This window comes from Armigeres subalbatus, chromosome 2 (genome assembly GCF_024139115.2).
Source record: "Armigeres subalbatus isolate Guangzhou_Male chromosome 2, GZ_Asu_2, whole genome shotgun sequence".
Taxonomy (NCBI): domain Eukaryota; kingdom Metazoa; phylum Arthropoda; class Insecta; order Diptera; family Culicidae; genus Armigeres; species Armigeres subalbatus.
Window position 1 is genome coordinate 355,569,584 of NC_085140.1, and position 20,797 is coordinate 355,590,380.

The 20,797-nt window shown below is 39.9% G+C and overlaps 2 protein-coding genes across 6 annotated transcripts in view; one reads left to right on the forward strand and one right to left on the reverse strand.

The window, feature by feature from the left end:
• The window catches only part of LOC134217103 (beta-1,3-glucosyltransferase), a 115,016-nt gene extending 107,265 nt beyond the window's left edge, over nt 1-7,751 (forward strand). For all 5 annotated transcript variants that reach the window (XM_062695873.1, XM_062695876.1, XM_062695872.1 and 2 more), the window contains exon 9: nt 7,108-7,751. In XM_062695873.1, coding sequence (XP_062551857.1) covers nt 7,108-7,614 — 507 coding nt within the window. In that variant the 3' untranslated portion in view covers nt 7,615-7,751. The remainder of the gene's footprint in view (nt 1-7,107) is intronic.
• A 9,345-nt stretch (nt 7,752-17,096) lies between these two features.
• LOC134212945 (myotubularin-related protein 2) overlaps nt 17,097-20,797 on the reverse strand; it is a 29,349-nt gene continuing 25,648 nt past the window's right edge. Inside the window, exon 5 of the mRNA XM_062691323.1 lies at nt 17,097-18,383. Within this exon, the coding sequence (XP_062547307.1) occupies nt 18,079-18,383 (305 nt within the window). The 3' untranslated portion in view covers nt 17,097-18,078. The remainder of the gene's footprint in view (nt 18,384-20,797) is intronic.

The window sequence follows — 20,797 nt, forward strand, 5'->3', positions numbered from 1 at the left end:
GTGTAGCACTCACTCCCTGTGGTGCATTTTTCATCCGTCCGTGCCACGTCGCACAGTGGCGGAAACCCGGACAAAAGCTCAAAATTAGTTTTGATTGTTTCGCGAAGCTCGTATTTTTTCCAATTTCACATTAAATGAAATGATTCCAAAATTGGATTACTTAATCTTTGGTGGCTTGTTGAAGTTAATGCTGTAAAGTGTCTCCCTATTAGGTATTAGTAAACCCGATTACTTGTATATTGCTACATATTAACTGTTGGATGTGATATCATTTTATAACTGGCTCCATCTATATTCTCCGACCAAATCCTGTATATCAGGTAACCAAATCACATGGGCGTAACTAAGGAAAAATTCTAGGGGGGGCTAACTTTTTTTCAATTGTTCTATTCAAGTCACACACAGAAAAGTTATCTTTTACTCTCAACGCTGTCCACAATCCTAGCAGCATAATTCAGTCTGATTTGGTTGCAGCAACTCAAATATGACCCAAACTAGTTGTATATGGCTACTGTACAACATGTGTGCTACTCGGGAAGTTGACCTATCAGACAGCGTTTTCAACACATCCAGTGACCCTGATATGAAAATCTAGAAATGTTGAGTATATACTATATAGGTTTCCCGAAAACTTTGATATGTAAATCAGGAACTTTTCAATACGAAAGAAGGCTGTGGAATTGTATATATCCATTAAAAGGAATTATTCCAATTTCTTTCTCATTTACATTTTAATTGCCTCTCCTTAAAACATCAGGATTTGTCGAGCTTTCTTCGAATCTCATGAAACTTAGTAGGATTATTGGAAATTCATTTTTTGGGAAATAGCAGCAACATCCTTAGAACACTTTACCAAACAAATTTGCCTTGTATACCTTCAAAATGTACGATACGTTGTACTTGGCTACCACATATCGAAAGATTTTTTTACGACAATCTCCTCAAAAATGCCATGCATTTCTAAGAATAAGCCTCCCGGAATCCAAATTTAAATCTATTCGCGTTTTCAAGGGCACACCACTGAATACGGAAGCAACACAGAACTGTCATTTTATTCCAGCTTTGCTGCGTCATGCGTGAAATAATAAAAACAACTGCTTCCGTGTAGAGTTGTATAGAATGGTTTGCCCTTCAAAATAAGAGTTTTTTTTTCATAAATTCTGAGATGCTTGTCGTTAAAGGATTATTCTAGAAAAAAAAAAGATATCATACGCACACTTTAGTAAAAATACTCACAAGGCTCTAGGCAACCTTGAAAATCCTAAAGGATTGATCATTTGTTATTACACCGCTCATAAAAAAAACTCCTCCGCTTATTTTTGATAGCAACACAAAATGAGCGCCAGATAATCGCCTAAGAAAAACAAGCTACTTTGATATTTTATAAAATACGGCCTCCAAGTGGTGGATTGTGGCAATGAATATTTTGATAACACGTGCTATTTGTACTGCAGATAAATTTCCCACATCTAGGAGAGCTTTGGAAAATGATCACGAAAGCTCTCATTTTGTTGCAAGGCACAATATTAAATTCCATTGCCAAATCAAGACTTGTTAGAAATTTATCGCAAGCTTAGCACCCTGTGTTTTTTTGATACCTCCATCGGGGGTGACAATGGGTCTGGGGGGTGAGAATGGGTCATCGTCCTCACCGGCAGTCTGAAGGACGTACAGAGCAAAATCGTTCAAAAAGGTCTCTTATATTTTAGTCTTCTTGCCTTCAGATACATACAATCTATTCTACAAGCATTCTAAGTAGTTGAAACAGTGACTCATTCTCACCCCCATTTGACCCATTGTCACCCCGACGACGGTAGTTAATCAATTTTCTATGTTGTCTCCAAGGGGTAACCAACTCTAAACTTTCGACAGTATCCAGAAATACTAACAAATACTACCGAAAAACTACGTCGCATATATAGAATATTTATCGAAGAGCCCTGGTTGAGAAAGCATGAAACACAACGCCAACAAGTCAATTGGCAACACAATTGTTCAATTGTTCGAAGTTTGAAAACTTGATGAAACAGAATCAACTTGCTGAAGATAGAGGTAACCGATAAAATGATGTTCTGCAGTTACGTCCATATATGATCAGAAAGCTAGAAATGTGCAATACTTTGGCAAAGCAGCAACAATTATAGGGGGGCTAACTTGGTTCTAGGTGGAGCTATAGCCCCCCCTAGCCCCCCTGTAGTTACGCCAATGACCAACTCCATCGGAAAGAAAAGCTATGTTACCTAGAAAATATTCCCATTTATTTGCTTTTGAATTGTTTTTAATTGGTGCAATATTGATGAAATAATAACATATGTAAAGAAAAAGTACCGAATTTGTACACTTTTTGACTATTTACTAAAACTGAAATATCTCAGTCCAGAACAACATTTCTTCGATCTTTTTTATGAAAATATTCCTTATAAGCAGCTCTTTGTGGCAAGCATGTGGTCACGCATTGTGCGAAAAAGCGGGCACACGAACAACACGTGTTCCGCCATTTCCTCTAAACCTGCGCACACCGGACACTAGGGCGAGGCCACCCGAGCCTATACGTACTTTCTAACTTCGTTCTGTAGCAGTTAATATGCAGGGCCGTGTCCCAAGCTGTCCCCCGATACCTCAGTATGGGCAGAGCGACACTAGCCAGAAGCTTGCGCTTGCTGGCATAAACCGCAGAGCTATTGGACATCATCCGGGTCAATGCCACTATAGCTGTGGAGGCACGCTTGCAGGCGTAATTGACGTGGCTACCAAAGGTGAGCTTATCGTCGATCATTACCCCCAAGAGTTTGATAGAGCGTTCAGAGGTGACCGCGCAGTTGCCTGCCCTTTCGGTTGTTAACAACAACCACCTCAGTCTTGTGGTGAGCCAGTTCTAACTTCCTGGAACTCATCCACTCCTCCACAATTGCGATCGAGTGGGCTGCAGTCAACTCCACCCGAGCAGCACATGTCAGGCAAATCTGGTTGTAGCAACTTGATTGCGACTAAATCTGGTCACATATGAGTTACAGTAACCTGTGTGGAATATGTGTGCTGCTAGGGCACCTCTTCGATCGATTCGCCGTAGATCTCCAGCGTAATACCGTCAGTGAAGCCGACGATTACCACGCCCACCGGGAACTTCAACCTCAAGACACCGTCTTACATGACGTTCCATAACACCGGACCCAGTATGGAACCTTGCGGAACCCCTGAGGTTATGTCAACGCCAGGGTTTGCAGAAATCGCTCTCAATAGATAACGAACAACGATAAAAGAGAGGCAAAAACTGTTCCGAATCATAACAAGCCATGATAACAAATTTAACAAACTTGTATACAAGTGCGAAAAACAGAATCGGATAGGCAGCCCCCACAGAAAAATGGTGATTCTCACTTTGTTTTCGCTCCTTTCGTGTTGGTTACTGCACAGCTGTGTAGAACAAGTTGAAATGCATCATCAGAGCTAGTGCTTCCCATATTTGGAGCTTTCTAAAAGAAATTTATCATGGGGTATAGCATCCCGAATCAGTTCTCTATCATGGTAGCTTGCGAAAAAAGTTTCTCGCGGTATGCTACATATCGTATATGTATACAGAGATGATAAGTGAGAGACTTGCTCTTTCTCTTTAGGATTCAATCCCTGGTCAACGCACTTCCGACCCGCCTCCGTGTCGTATACCAGTACTCGATTCTGGAAGTAGCTTCCGAGAATCTTGTACAGGTACTCTGGAATTCCAAGACGCAGGAGCGGATCTGCAATATTGAATGCATTCCTCACGTCGAGAGTCACTACTGCACAATAGCGAACTCCCCTCCTTTTACGCTGGATAGCTCTCTCCGTGAATTTGGTAACCGACAAGATAGCGTCTATGGTCGACTTACCCTTTCGGAAGCCAAACTGGTTACTCGATAGACCATCCGCACCCTCCGTGCGTATCAACAACCTGTTGAAGATGATCTTCTCGAGCACATCTCGGGAACCTCAGCAATGGCCGCTTCGATGGCCAGGTTTGGAATACCATCCGGTCCTGGCGCCTTACCTACACTAAGGGACTGTGCAATCCCCGCAAGCTCCGCCACAGTTACTCTTCCCTTGTCGGCACCCTGGCCCCTGGCAGCTCCACAAAGTGAGGCCAGGGACTTGGGTCATGACGTGGGAAGAGCCCTGCGATGTTCCTCTCCAGCATCTCTGGGGCCGCTCTTTTGGGGCCATCGCCTGTCTTGGCCATTACGACCCTATAGGCGTCACCCCATGTATTCGCGTTGGCACTTTGACACAGGCCCTCGAAGCAGGCTTTTTTGTTTGATCTAATCTCAGTCTTCAGAGCGGCGCTAGTATCCACGAACGCCACCCGTCGTTCAACACGCTCCTCTTCTGTGCGTGCTCGCTGCATCCGCCTCCGTGCCCGTAGGCAGGCGGTTTCTCTACCCCCGTTGATTCGTGGATCGGCTTCCCCATTCCATGGCCCAAGCATTGATGTCCCCCGCTATCACCACCCACCTACGCCCCATCAAGTTAGCCGTCAAACAATCTAGGATACGACCGAACTGCTCGATCGACCATCGAGGAGGCGCATAGCAGCTGCAGAAGAAGACCCCGTTGGCTTTGGCAATGACGAAGCCCTCGTGTGTCGAAGATACCAACTCTTGGACTGGGTATTTCCCCGTTGTCCATATGACCCGCCATTTTAGACCCATGGGTGACCCAATTACCGTTCCTGGCGGGTACCCGGTAAGAATCTGCTATGATGGCGATATCCGTCCCCATTCAGCAACTGTCTGACACAGCAGTTGCTGGGCTGCATCACAGTGGTTCAGGTTTAGCTGCGTTACCTGCACTGTGATTTTGCAGCACGCTTAAACGCCGGTGTATGTGTGTGTGTTTTTTTACAAGGGTTAAAGGCCATCAAAAATCTGCGCGACAGACACCTTGAAGGCGAACAGGGCTGGGCTCCTTCCCGACCTGCTGAAAATGTGCCTCCCGGATGATTCCGGGTCCCTTATCATCTTTGTCTCGATCCCCCGACCACGGGATGCTGCGACAACTTCGGAAGGGGGGAGGCCGTGTTCATGCACTTCTTCATAAATGCCAGCTCCTAGCTTATGCTACTTCGCCGACAGGCTGGCTAATCCACTGCTACTCGATCCCTCGGCGGTCGTGCCACAAACTTCCTAACTCGAATCCACCTGACTCCACCCCCGGCGTCCAGGGTGGTCCACCAGTTCCGGTGAAGGAAACTTCCGCACTGATGGTGCCCCGACAAGGGTGTGCATGTGTGTGTGCAACTAATCTCACTCATTTTTCAGTCACTTATCCTTAACCGATTTAGTTGCATTCGATGCATAAACCTGTCCCATTGTTTCCTATTGAAAATCCAGATCGGACTATGGGCTCAGAAGTAATGGCCAAAATAGTTTGTTTTTTTTTCATACCACAAGTGCGTAGCAATTACTCACTCGGGAAAAAACGAGAAAGGCACTATCACCGCTAGGTGGATTAATTTGGGTTTTTTGCGCAATTGACTTAATGAGTTTTTTTTTTTGAAAAACCGCGTATTAAAACCTTGGAAAACAATCCGATAGATAAGAAAATTGACGTCCCATTTTTTCTGCGCGCGTTTAATAGGAAATGGTTTCCCTTTTTCAGCGGGTTTTGGGATTTCCTTTTTTATGCCATTTTCAAAATGGCTGGGATCCTTAAGAGCCGAGACATACCGATTTTCGTGGAAGTTATTTTTATGTGGTACGTACAAATGTCGTTAGTAGCAAACGTAAAATAGGAATACAACATGGCCCAATAGGGTTTCACATTTCATTGCGTTACTCTTCTGGATTTGTGCTAAATGTGCTTGGAGAAGCAAAATATTCTCCATCTGACCACTTTTTAACGGTCATGCGGTTTTCCGGGCGATCGCTCCTGTCAAATGAGCTAAGAAGCAACTCAGCTGCAATGTTAATGCACGTAGGTTGGTGGCTGAGCTACGAAAATTTCGCGAGCCATTATGCCGTTGGCGTTAGTGTTCGGTGATTTTTCATCATGGCGTCGTGGGCAGCAAATTTAAAATATTTTCTATGGGGTGACACGTCGGTTCGTCGGTGATTGTATATATTGATATATTTATGGAAATTTTGTGTTTTTTTCTATGGAACATTTTGATTTCTTTATGGACAATTATTTTTCTATAATTGCAATTTTTGCTTTTGAAAAATGTTTATGAAAATTTAGTACTATTTCGGAAAATTTATATTTGGTCGGGATTCTGCCAAACCGCACCTAGCACCTTTTTGATTGACTTGTGATACGTTGAAAGGAATTCACATCTATTCATACGTACATTTGCTGTCTGTATATCCACTCAGATATGGGGTTTCCTTAGCCGTGCGGTAAGACGCGTGGCTACAAAGCAAGACCATGCTGAGGGTGGCTGGGCTCGATTCCCGGTGCCGGTCTAGACAATTTTCGGATTGGAAATGGTCTTGACTTCCCTGGGCATAAAAGTATCATCGTGCTAGCCTCATGATAATACGAATGCAAAAATGGTAACCTGGCTTAGAAACCTCGCAGTTAATAACTGTGGAAGTGCTTAATGAACACTAAGATGCGAAACGGCTCTATCCCAGTGTGGGGATGTAATGCCAATAAGAAGAAAAAGAAGAAGATACTCAGATATAATCGTTACGATTTGTGATCAATGAAATCTGTGAAAAATTTATAATTCTTTATGGAAATTTTATTTTGCTGCCATAGAATTATAATTTGATGAAATCTGTACCTGGTAGCGGTTTATTGTGTGTTCCTTGTTCCTTCTACCTTTATCCAACTTCACTTCTCTAGCCTCTTTCTTGCTTCTTCTCCCTTCTTCTGTCTTCCATCTTCCTTCTTCCTCCACCTCCTATATTCTTCATTATTTATTATTCTTCCTTCTACCTTCTGCTCGTCTTATAAAAAGCGATTTAAATTGACCCTTTTTGGGGTTCACACATTTTTGTAAGGTGTTGATTACTACATAATTTCATTACTTGGTTTTGACAGGCCAAGTTAAAATGTTTAGACTCCAAAAGGAATTTTATAATTGAAAACCACTGCCTCATTACAGAATATCTTTTCTACTTCTCCCACCAGGTATACAACAAGTGGTTCCGAAAGAACGACGAAACGTGGTGGCACAGTCAAGAACGACGCCGGCGAAAGTCCATTTCGCTTCATGACCGCCAATCAATTCTGACGGAAGCAGAGTCCGGCAGTAGCAAATCACTGCTCCATTCGAAACATATCAGTAGCGATAACGACAGCGCACGACAGGAACAGCACAATCGTCTGCCTCATGGCGTTGTAAACGTAGCCCGGTCCCATCCGCAGCATGGAAAGCACAATCAACCACCACCCACACTGGAAACGTCGACATCTTCAACCAGTGCGGCTCTTACCGCCAGAATGATAGCAAATGATTATCATCATCGTTATCAGAGCGCACATATCAGCAATCATTTTTGCGAGAATAATGAGCTCCAATCAAACAGCAACTTGCTGCTGAACCATCCGCCACAGCAGCCCGTCGAGCACAGCCCGGACAGGGCGGCCGGTACCAGCTTCCAGGAACCGAACATAATCAAACATACCGAACTGTAAGCGGGACATCACTCTGCAGGATAATGACAGGAAAACGGTTGTTTCTCGATAGTCTGACATAGTTGAAAAAATAAGAAAAGCTGTACTAATCAGCGACCGATTATATCCTGGGATTGTACATTATTATATTACGCAATAAAATATCATTTTGTAACATTCTAAGTTAAAAAGACTTTTGTTTGTTTTTGCCTTTCTTGTATACTAACTGTAGAGGCAATATGTTCGCTTTAAAAACAAACTTGTTATATGAGGCCCGGATAATTATAGTGTTATATACTGACTGATTCAGCTCAACAAATTGAGATGATGTCTCACTCAACCAGCGGATGTCAGATTTTAATACAGTTCTGCATAAGAACCTTGCATGAACTGTATTAAATTTTGACATATACAACTTCGGAAGATTTGAATATAAACATTGTATTAAAATCTTACAATTTTGTATCATTTCAATACAGTATTTGTATAATGATCACTTCTCAGCGTATTGCGAGAAGATAGAAAAAATCGAACGAGGGTCCGACGGTCGACCGTCGGAAAGCTGTTCCGCAAACGTCAACAGTGTTGCCACTTATTTTTCGAACCTCACCTTCATTTTCAGGCGTAAAATCTTTTCACCTTTATTTGTGAGCAAAAATCTTGAAAAATCTTTATGTACTTAAGGCTGAAGCGCATAACATCGTTCGTCATTTCGCCCGTCAAAATTGACATTTTCTCGTGAATAAACTGTCAAATTCGACGAGTTGATTGGCAAACTTGTCTTTGTGCTCCAGGCTTAAACTTGAATAGATGCTTAATAGCTGAAATATTCACTTTTATAAATATACAAATGTTTTTAAATCTGTTGGGTTTTTTAGAAGCAGGTAGATATTTGTAATGAGAGTATATTTTGAAACGAGTTTCGAGGTATTTTTGTACCATCCCATTTATTGCAAATCAAGGTGACCAAAAGTTATAAACCTTTCAGGTTTGTAGTGTGAATATTTTGACTTTTTGCATTTTGAATTGAATTGCAACGTTAAAGCCATCTTGGCAATTCCTTTCTTTTTAACATAACATTTTTAACGCAAAATAGCATTACTCGTGCTGGTATACCGTATATATATATATATTCAGTCGGTTACTAACCAAAGTTTTAATAAAGTTATTCGGCCAAAACAGCCTTTTGACAGCTGCTGCCGAATGAGGGATGAGATAGAAATGTTGATGAACTTTCTTAATAATGGAAATACCAGCTTTCCTTCTCGCCTTCTTTCCTACCGCCCAGCGATGTCTCGCAACTTTTCGTCGTATCGGCTTGCTCTTCGATCTGATTAGTTTTGCAAAGATTTGCACCCCTGAGCTCCCGCAAAAGTTTGGAATCTTCTTCAGGATCGAACTGAGACTGGTAATGTTCTCCAAATTCTTTGGATCGATGAGTCAAGCTGTCTTAAGAACGGGATGTTTGCTTCACCAGCTCCACATAGAAATTACATGCGAGAGAATAGAAAGTTACCTTCAGCGGTTAATCAAGAGGTCCTGCCAGATTATCTGCCGCTAGCCCTACGTAGGTCTTCATTTTCTCGTGAAGATGTTGTTCAAAGTTTTGTAAGCCATTTGTCTATGATATTTTTAAGAAATTCATCTTTCTAGATGTTGGAAAGGATAATCAGAGAAAGCGATTTAATTTCACTGTACATGTTCGTATACTCAGGGCTTTCCTATTGTAAAATACGATTGACTTTATTAACAAGCAGTAGGTCATCCCGAGTAGAAGAAAATAGCTGAATAATATCAAATGTTGATAAGATAGTAAAATAAGATATGAACATGATTGATATAAGAGATAAAGATCAAACGACAATATCAATATTTTGCATAAAAATATCATGAGGAGATCAATTTATGCTATTTATAATAAGAGATCAGTATCATGTGCCATTAGTTTGTTCTTATCCATAGCATATTTTGATATTTAAATGATATTTCGGTGCAAATTTTTGATATTGTTGCCTGTTCTTTTATCTCTTATATCAATCAAGTCTATATCATGTTTTTTATTCTGTTCATGACTTCTACCGGGGATGGGATCGTAGAGGTGACGACGGTGGCGCTGAGCAGTTCAATAATTGTCACAGTTCGAATAGAACATAAAGTACATGATAAGCTTTGAAAAACGATCAACATTCCGTTTAACTACTGAGTCAAGCGATAGCCATCTGGTAGCTGACGGATTATACTAAGTGAAAGCTGCCTTATCGGTCATGATATCGGATTAAAGTATCGGCCAAAAATGAGAAAAAAACAGAACACTAAATTTCAAAATGCACAAAAATCTTGAAAAATCTTATTTCTTCAAAAAAATCTTTAATCTTTATATAAAGATATCTTTATCTAAAAATATTAAAAAATCTTTATAAATAAGATAAATCTTTATATGTGGCAACACTGCAAATCACTTGATGCACGGAAAATAATGTTGGTTGATTTTTTAGGTGAATGTTGATTATTTAAATCAAAGAAAATATGTAACTTTAAACAAGTGTTACTTGCCGCTATATATTTTAAATAAGTTTTATGGTACTTTCAAGGCATTTCGGAACGCATTTATGCGTTTTTGAAACATTTTAGACTTTTCGAATATATTCTTGATATCAAGGAATATCAACACTTTTCGCACAGTGCATGCCATTTGAAGTTTCCGACACTCAGTTTTCTTCTTCCTCTTTGCTCCGTAAAATTAGAAGTTTTCTCTGTTCTCGCAATACCAGGCCGCCATTTACACATATCTTTTGTTTTCAAATCTTCCATCGCTTTTAGTTAGAATATATTGAGGGCATATAGTCTAAGTCACTAGCCCTTTAACCAGCGGCATGATGACAGTCAGCCGCGAACAGAAGAAGAAGAAGACGAATATATTGAAACTAGATGAAAAACACTTTGGTTGAGCAAAATTGATGGATCCCTCGTTTTCTAGGGGCCAAACTGCCGTTATACGCATAACTGTCCCATGTATATAGGGAATCCCAGCAAACATGGGACAAATATGCGTATGACGGCAGTAAACATGTTGTAAAAAAGTCGATTTGTGGATAATTTCAAGGTAAGTTATCAAGTTATATCATAAAATTTTACATTGAAACATCTTCATCGAAACATCAAACAAACTCGTTGCTGTTGTATAGAGAATGAATAAAGCTTTCAATTCATATAAAAAAAATGTGACGGCCATCTTGGATTTGGCCACCATCTTGAATTTTATCAAAAATATCGATTTTTCACCGCTCAATTCAAATTCTGAGTACACCATCTGAAAGCTGAAAAAATACATAAGATACAGTCGAGAATCTAGAGTGCATTGACATTTAGGGTAGCGGTACTAATAGTGGAGGTATTAGTAGATCCACAAAAGAAAATATTTTTTAAAAATTGATTATTATGGGAAATTTACTGCTTTAATATCTTAGTCAATAGATAAACTAATAAATTCGCTAAAAAAAATGAGATAGATGCCATTTAACATCAACAATTACGAAATATTGCTTGCACCACTATGGGTACACTGTTCCTTTAGTGGCGGTAAAATTTAATTTTGGTTCCCATAGTGGTGCTATCCATTGGTTTCTTATGAGACTCGCCACTATTGGTACAGTTGCACCACTATAGGTGCAAGGGAGTGAATTTTGTTAAGGAAAATCATTGTTTTCAATTGCTTTTAAAGCGAAATCCTAAGATAAGTTACATTTAACAGAATATTTGAAGCACGACGCATCAACTGAAACCATCGTAAAGTGTATGAATATGATAAATCTCATTAAAACCCCACTACCTCCACTATTGGTGCTACCTCCACTAAGGGTACGGTTACCCTACTGGGTAAAAAAAAATCCAAAAAAGTTTTACGTTTTTACGTGTATTGCGCAATATCAATATGTATCATATTTTTGTACGCAACAAAGCATAATTTTCCAATAGTTGATTTTTTCTTGAGTTTGGTAAAGTAAAGTAACTAGTAATAGTAACTAGTAAAGTAATGAACATTCATTTCGGGTAAACAAAAATTGTGGCCATCTTCGTTTAAGATCTTGATTATTAGCAGTTTAACGTGTTTTTCACTTTCTATTTTTCAAGTTCCGATATAAGTTAAACTAGTATTAAATACATTATAATTAAATTGTTTCAAATGAATTTTTTTTAATCTTGCGTTTATTTAGAAGGCTCATTTGCCATTTGGCGTTACGGAGCCGGAAATAGGTTTTTTTTGTACAATTCATTTTACAATTCTTGTGATTCTTACAACTAGAGTTAGTTTGGGTAGCCGACGTACACGCGACTGACTCGAGGTTAGGGATCACAAATACATAATAGGAATAGGAGGGGGTTTAGGGTTTTAAAATTATTGATTGCGATGTTGTTGACTTGGTTTGATGGTGGGTTTTTGCATTGATCTGAAATGGAAGAGAAACAAAAACAAAAAAAAAGAGACAACGAAAAGAAGAGGACACTTTTAAGGGGAGATGCTACATGCAGGGGACTCACAAAGATTCAAATTCTAACAGCAATCTCTTTCAAAAACAGATAGATAAGGTTCATATACTCTAAATCAAGGCCCGCCAACACTTCCCTAACGGGTTTTATTTGCTTTCCTCGGACCCGGACAGTTTCAGTCAGTTCAGACCTGGTTTCACGATGCTCGACGCACCCCCACACGACGTGCTCGATATCCTGATAGTTGCCACAGTCACAGAGATTGCTTCCAGAAAGCCCAATTCGAAACGTATGTGCATTTAGCGAGTAGTGATTGGACATTAGTCTACACATGGTTCGAATGAAATCACGTCCCACATTCAACCCTTTGAACCATGGTCTCTTCGATACCTGAGGGAGAATAGAATGCAGCCATCTACCCATGTCTCCACTTTTCCATTTCCGCTGCCAACTCAAATGAAAATAAAAAATAAAATAAAATCGTTTTTAGATACCTACAATTCATATTTATGTTTTAAATCTAAGGTTGTGGAATTTTATGTCAGAACTTTTCGAATATTTTTTAGATATGATTATGTTTTGTGGCATAAAATAATGGTAGTTTTAGTCCCTTTGATGGTTTGAACATTCTGCATTCGAAGTTGCAGTTTAGCCAACTGCAACAACCATGCAACCAACCAACTGCAACAACCATGCTGAGGGTGGCTGGGTTCGATTCCCGGTGCCGGTCTAGGCAATTTTCGGATTGGAAATTGTCTCGACTTCCCTGGGCATAAAAGTATCATCGTGTTAGCCTCATGATATACGAATGCAGAAATGGTAACTTGGCTTAGAAACCTCGCAGTTAATAACTGTGGAAGTGCTTAATGAACACTAAGCTGCGAGGCGGCAATGTCCCAGTGGGGGATGTAATGCCAACGAAGAAGAAGAAGAAGAGTTTAGCCAACGGTGTATCGTAATTGAGCTGTTCCACGTAGAGGTGTGCGCCGCCGCCTCCGACAGTTTTTAGCACGCCGCCGTCGCTGACATTTTTGTATCGGCGCGCCGCCGTTTAAAACTCTTCACGCCGCTGATCTATAACACAGGGGAACAAAATTTAACCTTTTGCGGGTCCTCAGAACCAATTGATGTGTCTTCAGTAGATTTTGGCTCGCTGAATCCGAATCTGTCCTCAGATATGCTCTAACACGTCCAAATTTTGAGATATAGCTAAATTAATACCGCTAATTTGAAGAAATTGACATTTTTTGAAGGACTTTCATGAAATATATTAACATAATTTTAGGTCAATCAATACCCGAAACGGTAAAAGCACATCTGATCTAATGAATTTCCATCAGATTTATACGTTACAATTGTTTTCTATTCTGTTTTACTTGAATTTAAGTTCAGTGAATTTAATTTAAAAATATTCCATGCAAGTTTGTTTCAAAAACTTGCATGCAAACGCCATCACCACCAGTTCGAAGCCACCAAAAATTCCACAACATGAGGCCAGAGGAACTGGATAAGAAAATGTTAAATGAAGTATAGAGATACTAGTCAGTTTGTGAATATATGTTTCATTGGACTTTTAATAAAATATCCACGTTTTTTCATTTTATGCTCAAGATTTCACCTCCTTCTAAAATGTTATTCTGCTCGATTTCTGGTTGTTTTTTTTTTTTTTCGATCGATCAACTTCCAATAACCACACGTAATCTGTTAACATGTTGCAATTGTGTTGTGCTAGAATATAGTGAGAACATGATGATCCATAAAGTTCCTTTCAAGGAAAAAGACCGGAGTGCAATTTGAACGTATTCAAATCCTCTACTAGATCCCCTACCAGAGCATTCAAGCCACATTGACTAATAAAATACATTTCAGCACTCGGAAAATAAGTTGAAACTTAACCATTTTGTAACTTCATCGTAAATTTTCTCATTCATGCCGTTGTTTTGTTAAATTAAAGAAATATCAGAGTGCAGAATTGGCGGATCATTCAACCAAAAGATATTTTAGTTACTAGATAAAGATTGTCGCTGTCGTCGCTGTCCGGAACATCTTTTGCTGGCGAGGATAGGGGAGCTAAATGTCAAAGAAGGAAAATCCATACGATTTGACAGGTATGTACCACACATGTTTCGGACAGCAGAACAAAGGGAACCGAAGCGACAATCTTTATCTAGTAACTAAAATATCTTTTATCCAACCATATGCTCGGGTAACTGTAACATGTTGAACAGCATACAAGTGGAGCGGAGCCCAAGTTTTTTTTTCTAGTGCATAACTTTGCGTCTTAGCACATAACAAAGCTTGATAAAACTATTGAACTTTTTCCTTTTTCAATGTTATAAGCTGATCATAGTTTAAATAAATTGCATTGGGATTATTGCAACATCCACGCAGCATTTTCAACGCGAATCAAATAAAAAGTCCCCCACGCACGAGTAGGTTGTTGACGTTTTCCGGTTTCTGTTGCGTAGCCGTCAACATCGCTTCAGCTTGTATGCAATCATACACAAGAACGATCGAAAACCAACTTATCGATTCGTTGATTGATTTTGCTAATTGATAGTTTTCCGCCCAAATTTCTATCATAGGAATATTGGAATGATCATAAATAGCAGGAATAATCAAAATATATAGAACTGCGTACAGTTCTCGTACTTGCTTTATTCGAATGAACATAATAAAGGAGCATAAATTGACATAAATTGAATAATTAAATACTCCATATCACTTGTGCAATAATTGAAAATTTATCGCGCCAGAGGAAATGCAATATCATATTTATATTCAATAGAAGTTACATCAATGAAAACGAAAACATATAATTTTTTTGCTTGGACAAACTATTAAATTGAATTCTTGTTACTTTCCTCTTAAAACCGTTCACAGAAAATAACCAGGCTTGTATACAAGGTGGCTTGCATAAAACATATTTTTAAATAACTTTCACTGACTAAAATTACAGGTAAATCACACTTATTATGTTTAACTTGTTCAAAATGCACCACATTTCGAAAGATTATATGTTTGTGATCCATTTTGGACCTTGATTGACTAGTGATTCTTTCTATAGGGTTAACGATGGCTGTTCCAAAATGCCCAAAATCATTGATTTTACGACATTTGTTGAGGTATATCTTAAAATATCGACGTGTTAGAGCAAATCTGAAGTCAGATTCGGATTCAGCGAGCAAAAATCTACTAGGGACACATTATTTTGTGTTAGGGACAAAATCTTGTTGAGCTGTGTAATTAGCAACGCCAATCGAAATTTAAAGAAGTCCGCGGAATTTGCAGTGAATGTTTTGAATTGGAATTTCCGTTGAATTTATTTATTGAACCCTACAACGTCACTTTGAAACTCCAGAGAATGTTTCGTAAAGTACCAATGATTTCCTTGAAATTTTCATACATTCTTTCGTTGTAATTTAAGCTTTCGTGAAAATTAAGAAAAACTTCGAGTGGAAATTGCGAAGAGCTCCCCATTGAAATCTAAAGAATTTCTCGTTGAAATAGAATTTTGAACGGAAAAGTATCGTTCGGCAGAAAGCCATTTGACCGAAGGCCACAAGGCTGGAAGTCATTTGGTCGAACAGTTCCTTTGGCTGAAAATAGCTCAAATGGCCACAGTTCATTTCTTTTCACTCCAACCAGCCGTTTGGCAGTTCTTCATCCTCCCATATTTTCTTGATAACATGGTGAATTGATTGATGCAGCTGCTCACTTCCGTGTTTGAGAAGCTCGACCGGGATCTCGTCCTTCCCAGTAGCTTTAATGTTTTTCAGCTTGTTCAGAGCCTTCTTAATCTCGTCCAGCGTTGGTGGTTCCACAGCTTGACCGTCGCCGACTATGTCCATCCTGTTCCTTAATACACCTTCATTTTTACCGTTCAACAAATCTTCGAAGTGCTCCTTCCACCTGGCTGCCACCATAGTCTTGTCTGTCAGCAAATTCCCCTCTCGGTCATTGCATATGGCGGGCACTGGCGCAGTCTTATTCCCGAAGGAAAGTAGTTACCTCCAATACATTTTTCTAATCATAATTTTCCACATGATGTACGTATTAAGGTGATTATACAGTCAAGCCATGTGGTGAATTTCCAATTCATTACTCGGTTTTCTATTTCTATTATCGAAAATTCAAATCTAGCGTAATAATTTCCGTATAATGCTGAAATTAAAGTCGATTGTTTAGCATGAGCAAGCAAACGATCTACAAATGTTCATCGCCATATGCATTGTGGTTCTCTCAGTTCGTGCTATTGAAAAATCACAAGAAAAAGCACGTGGTTTCCAAGATGGCCGATTTGTGGCTTTGTTGTATAAGCACCTTAATATCTGAGTTTTCAGAAGTTTCTTGTTGTTTTCTCGAAATTGTGTAAAATAAATATATGCAGTTTCTCAAACAAATGATTCATTTCCTTTTCAACATTATTTCGCTTTCGACCTTTTGTTTTTTCGACTTTTTGTTTTTCGACCTTTTGTCATTTTTGATCATTTGTCCCTGCGACCGTGGAACGTACACTAATGACGTAAGGTTTTTTTTGGGTTTTTCAACCCCTCTTCCCCATGTCAATTTTTATTCAAACAAAATATTTTTCATTTAGGTAGAATCATAAGTAAAATCCAGGACCCCCTTCACCCTCATCCTCTAAATACATACGTATTCAGTGTACCGGCTCTTCCGTCTTTCGACATTTTGTTCATAACCCGGTGAAAACAACACCAATTTTCATTAAGAAAATTATTTTGAGCTTTTTTGTGGAATGTCTTCACTTGTCATAAGACGAGTTTGTACAATCCTATTTAATTCTACCTAATTGTACCTTGACAGATACGTATTTCGACCTCAACAGTAAGGTCGTCTTCAGTGTCTCGTACTTGACTCGAGGTACAATTAAGTGGTGGAATTAAATGGGATTGTACAAACTCGTCTTATGACCAAGTGACCAATTTTCAATAAACAACTGATTTAAAAAAAATATATATTTTGTATTTTTGTTCGAAATAAATAACAACAACTTTTAATAATCTTCTTTTCGAAATATATTATAAACTTCATTATATGCGGTAATATTTCGACGAATACGATATTCAATGGATACAATGAGAGCATACGAACTTTGCATCTTACCAACTAAAGCCTTGCTACACGCGATATCATCGTGCTGATGGTAGCTAGTGTTAGGGGTTTTACATCCTGGAGAAGGTTAAATAATGGGTTATGAAAAACATTATAACATTGTTACTGATAACTACTGCCACAAACTGCTCACTGCTGATGCATACTGGAAACAAAGTACGAAAATCCGAGCAAACTAATGCTAATAAAAAGACTTTCTTCATCTCTAAACTGCGGTACAATAGGATACATTGTCTGTCTGCGCGGCGCCTTTTCCGTATCACTAATTCAAATCTAATGATCATCGTACCTACTCATTCTCAATATAAGCACCCATTTGTCTGCATGCACTCGGATAGACATAGACAGGGAGTTAATTATAATAATGCACATTGCTGCACGAACTTTTCCACTTTATGCTGGGACGCCATTAACTTCGGATACATGCTCTTTATATATATGTGTGTGTGTTCTTCAAAGCATTATTAATTACGGATCGACCTAAATTAGGAGAATGTTATGAAAATGTTCTTCGAAATGCATTATGCAGAGTTTCTCGAAAATAATGCAATTTATTAAACCAATAATAAGAATAGCCTATTCAAAATAATTTTAGGATTTTAATAATAACACCGAATGTAATTTTAAAAAGCTCAAATAAATTTAAGTTTCATAGTTTTCTGTTTTTTATTATTTTTTCGAGTTATCTAGATTTTTAGTCATACATATAAACAATTAGCGTTGTGTGTTTCATATTCATTTGGAGAACCATACTATGCAAAATTATTTCATTTTCATATTTCTCGAAAACTACCAGATTTTCAAATTACCGAAAAGACTCATACTCAATCAACAGCCACTGCAATCATCATCATCCTCCTTCTAATGTAAAGGTGACGTCAACCGCGCCGACTGGTGTGTTCGCTGAGTTTTCTCCAGCTGACATTCCTCCAGCTGCTTGAGCAGGACCAGCAGCTCCCGAGTCCGCTGATAGATTGGATCCTGTTGCCGCATGCTGGGGTTCCACCGACAGTACAGGCCCTTCCACAGGCGAATGTGTCGCATGCTGACGACCGGTTTCAGCACATTCTGGGTGGCCATATTGCGGCCGCCGTACAGCGGATTACGGTACTGTTCGTGGGATGAATTTATAAACGACCAAAGCGACACGGTGCGGTTTTTCAGTTCTATATGAGCGGAAAGAGAAGCGGGAAAAATAGAGAAGTCAGATGGAACAATATGGAGTAATTGACTGTCTTCTTACACACGTGTTTTCAATACGTATCGATAGCGATGAAACAAATTACAAATTAGGATAGTAATGACTACGACTATTTGTCGAAAGCAGATAAAAACCGAGAAAGTAACATCATTCTGCAATCAAATTGATCATATTATGAAGACGTCGATTTATGTTAAGGACAGAAGAGTACCAGAATGGCAGTCAAAATGGCACCGGAGGTCAATCTCACACCTCCCCTACCCCCCTCCAACGAATATTCGAGTGCATCGAATAGCGTTGAACAAAAGTTCAATACACCCGATACTGTTTTTACACGGATTTTTTTTACACGGCCGTGTATAAAAAATCCCATACAAAATTTTTGCAAAGTTGCTTCATTTTGCATGATTCGTCGAGAAATCATAAAACTTTTTTTACACGGATTTTCAGATTTCGAACTGAAAACTTTTTTACACGGAACGCATCCCCCGTGAAAAAAAAGAATCGGGTGTATTCGAATTACTATCCTGTGAACTACTTCCCGTGATAATGAACATATTTTTTAACACTATAAGTACCAACCCCTGCAAAAAGAGTGGAACGGCAGCTTTGCCCCGATAAATCTCAGGTGTTTTTAGTCCAATTGTCATGATTCTTTCCAGTTACAATCTGTAGGATATCAGGAATTCGTTAGCGACTACAGATTGTTGTTAATCCGTACATTGGCCGCTGAGAACCAGCCGGAATATTCCGTTCCACGTTTTTTGCAACACTTTTTTTTGTGGTTTAAAATTCAGTTTATTTTGTCAAGTTTTGATACAGAGTTCACGGTTTTACGAAGTATTTACAATTTAAAAATCTAGATCAAGGTGGAATTCTAATGCATTCACATCGATCCTGTCGTTACACTGGTTAACGAAGTTGATGTAATTTATAAAAATCTTAATAATTTCCACTCGCATAGGTTTTCCTATACCAGCCAGTACAGGTTTAGAAAGTTCTTCGAAGGAAAATCGTCTCCACCCGTTCGTTGTTCTTGTTAGCCTTCGTTGCAAAACTGTCCATGCCTGGACGACACGAGCGCAGGAACAAAATTTGTGATGAAGCGTTTCGACCGTTTGGTTTCCACAGTGTGTGCAGTTCTCGTCTACCACCCGTTGCATCACAAACAACAGTTTTCGATGCTCAATTTTACCGTTGACTAGTAAGTACAACTTGGATCGTTGCGCGGATGTGAGCTGCTTTACCGAAATATTTCGCCACGCGCGTGGCCAGTTGATCGCAGGACTGTTTATTTCGACCTTCGTGCTGGTGGATTAGATCGGCGGAGGGGTTTTGTTGGATCTGGTGTGGAATTTGGGATAAGCATGAGAGGATAATTTTGATGTCGGGATAGTCTATTGAAATTGGTGGGCGAGGATTTGCATGGAAAAGAAGGGATCTGTAAAAAGGATGGGAATCGATCTCATTGAGGGCTCTGTTGGTGGCTAAGCTTTTGCTTTTCAGAGCCGGAATTTGCAGGCCCAGGCCTCCATGCTCCTTACTCCGTGCCAGATCGGTACGCGGGCAGCTACTCCTCTCCACAAAAACGTACCCATTGTTGATGTGATCTTCGCCGTGTGAATACCGAGGGGTGGCAACACAGACGAAAGATACCATAGCTTGGATGTGCCGAACGTATTTAGCATGATGACTTTCTGGTGTATGGTCAGCGTGCGCAACGATTGGAGCCACATTTGCTGCGCGAACTTCCCAACCAGTGAATTCCAATTTAGGGTTGTCATCAGACGAATGGAGTTGGTGAAGGATATACCCAGGATTTTGACTACATGGGTAGTTTGTAGCCACTGGGTATCAAGAATATTCCCTTCGCAGTACCCCACATTCACCGCAACGGTTTTGCGCAAATTCAATTGCGCGCCGGCGGCAAGACCAAAACGACGAAAAACTTGCCTCATCGCCTCTATCTGCCACGGTGACGTCACAATCACGTTGAGTTCGTCGGCGTATGCAACAAGCAAATCTTACCCACATACTTGCTCGAGCCGACACACTAGAGGATGGAGGTAGATGACAAAAAGGTGCATGGACAACGGGTCCTCTTGCCGCACCGAACGAGAGATCTCGAACGAACGAGAGAGACGCCCGTTGACGAGTAGCCGGGATGTGGACCGACTGGCGATGCGCGCAAGAAGAGCGATGAGTCCTTCATTGAATCCGAGCGACCGCATGGTGTCGAAAAGGAATGAATGGCGCACCCGATCGAAGGCGTTCTCGAGATCAAAGCTAATGAGCTTACCGGCGCGACGGTGATGAAGGAGGCTGGCGATCCGATCTTTTAGAGCAAGAGTGGATTGGAAAATGGTACGCTCTGAGTTC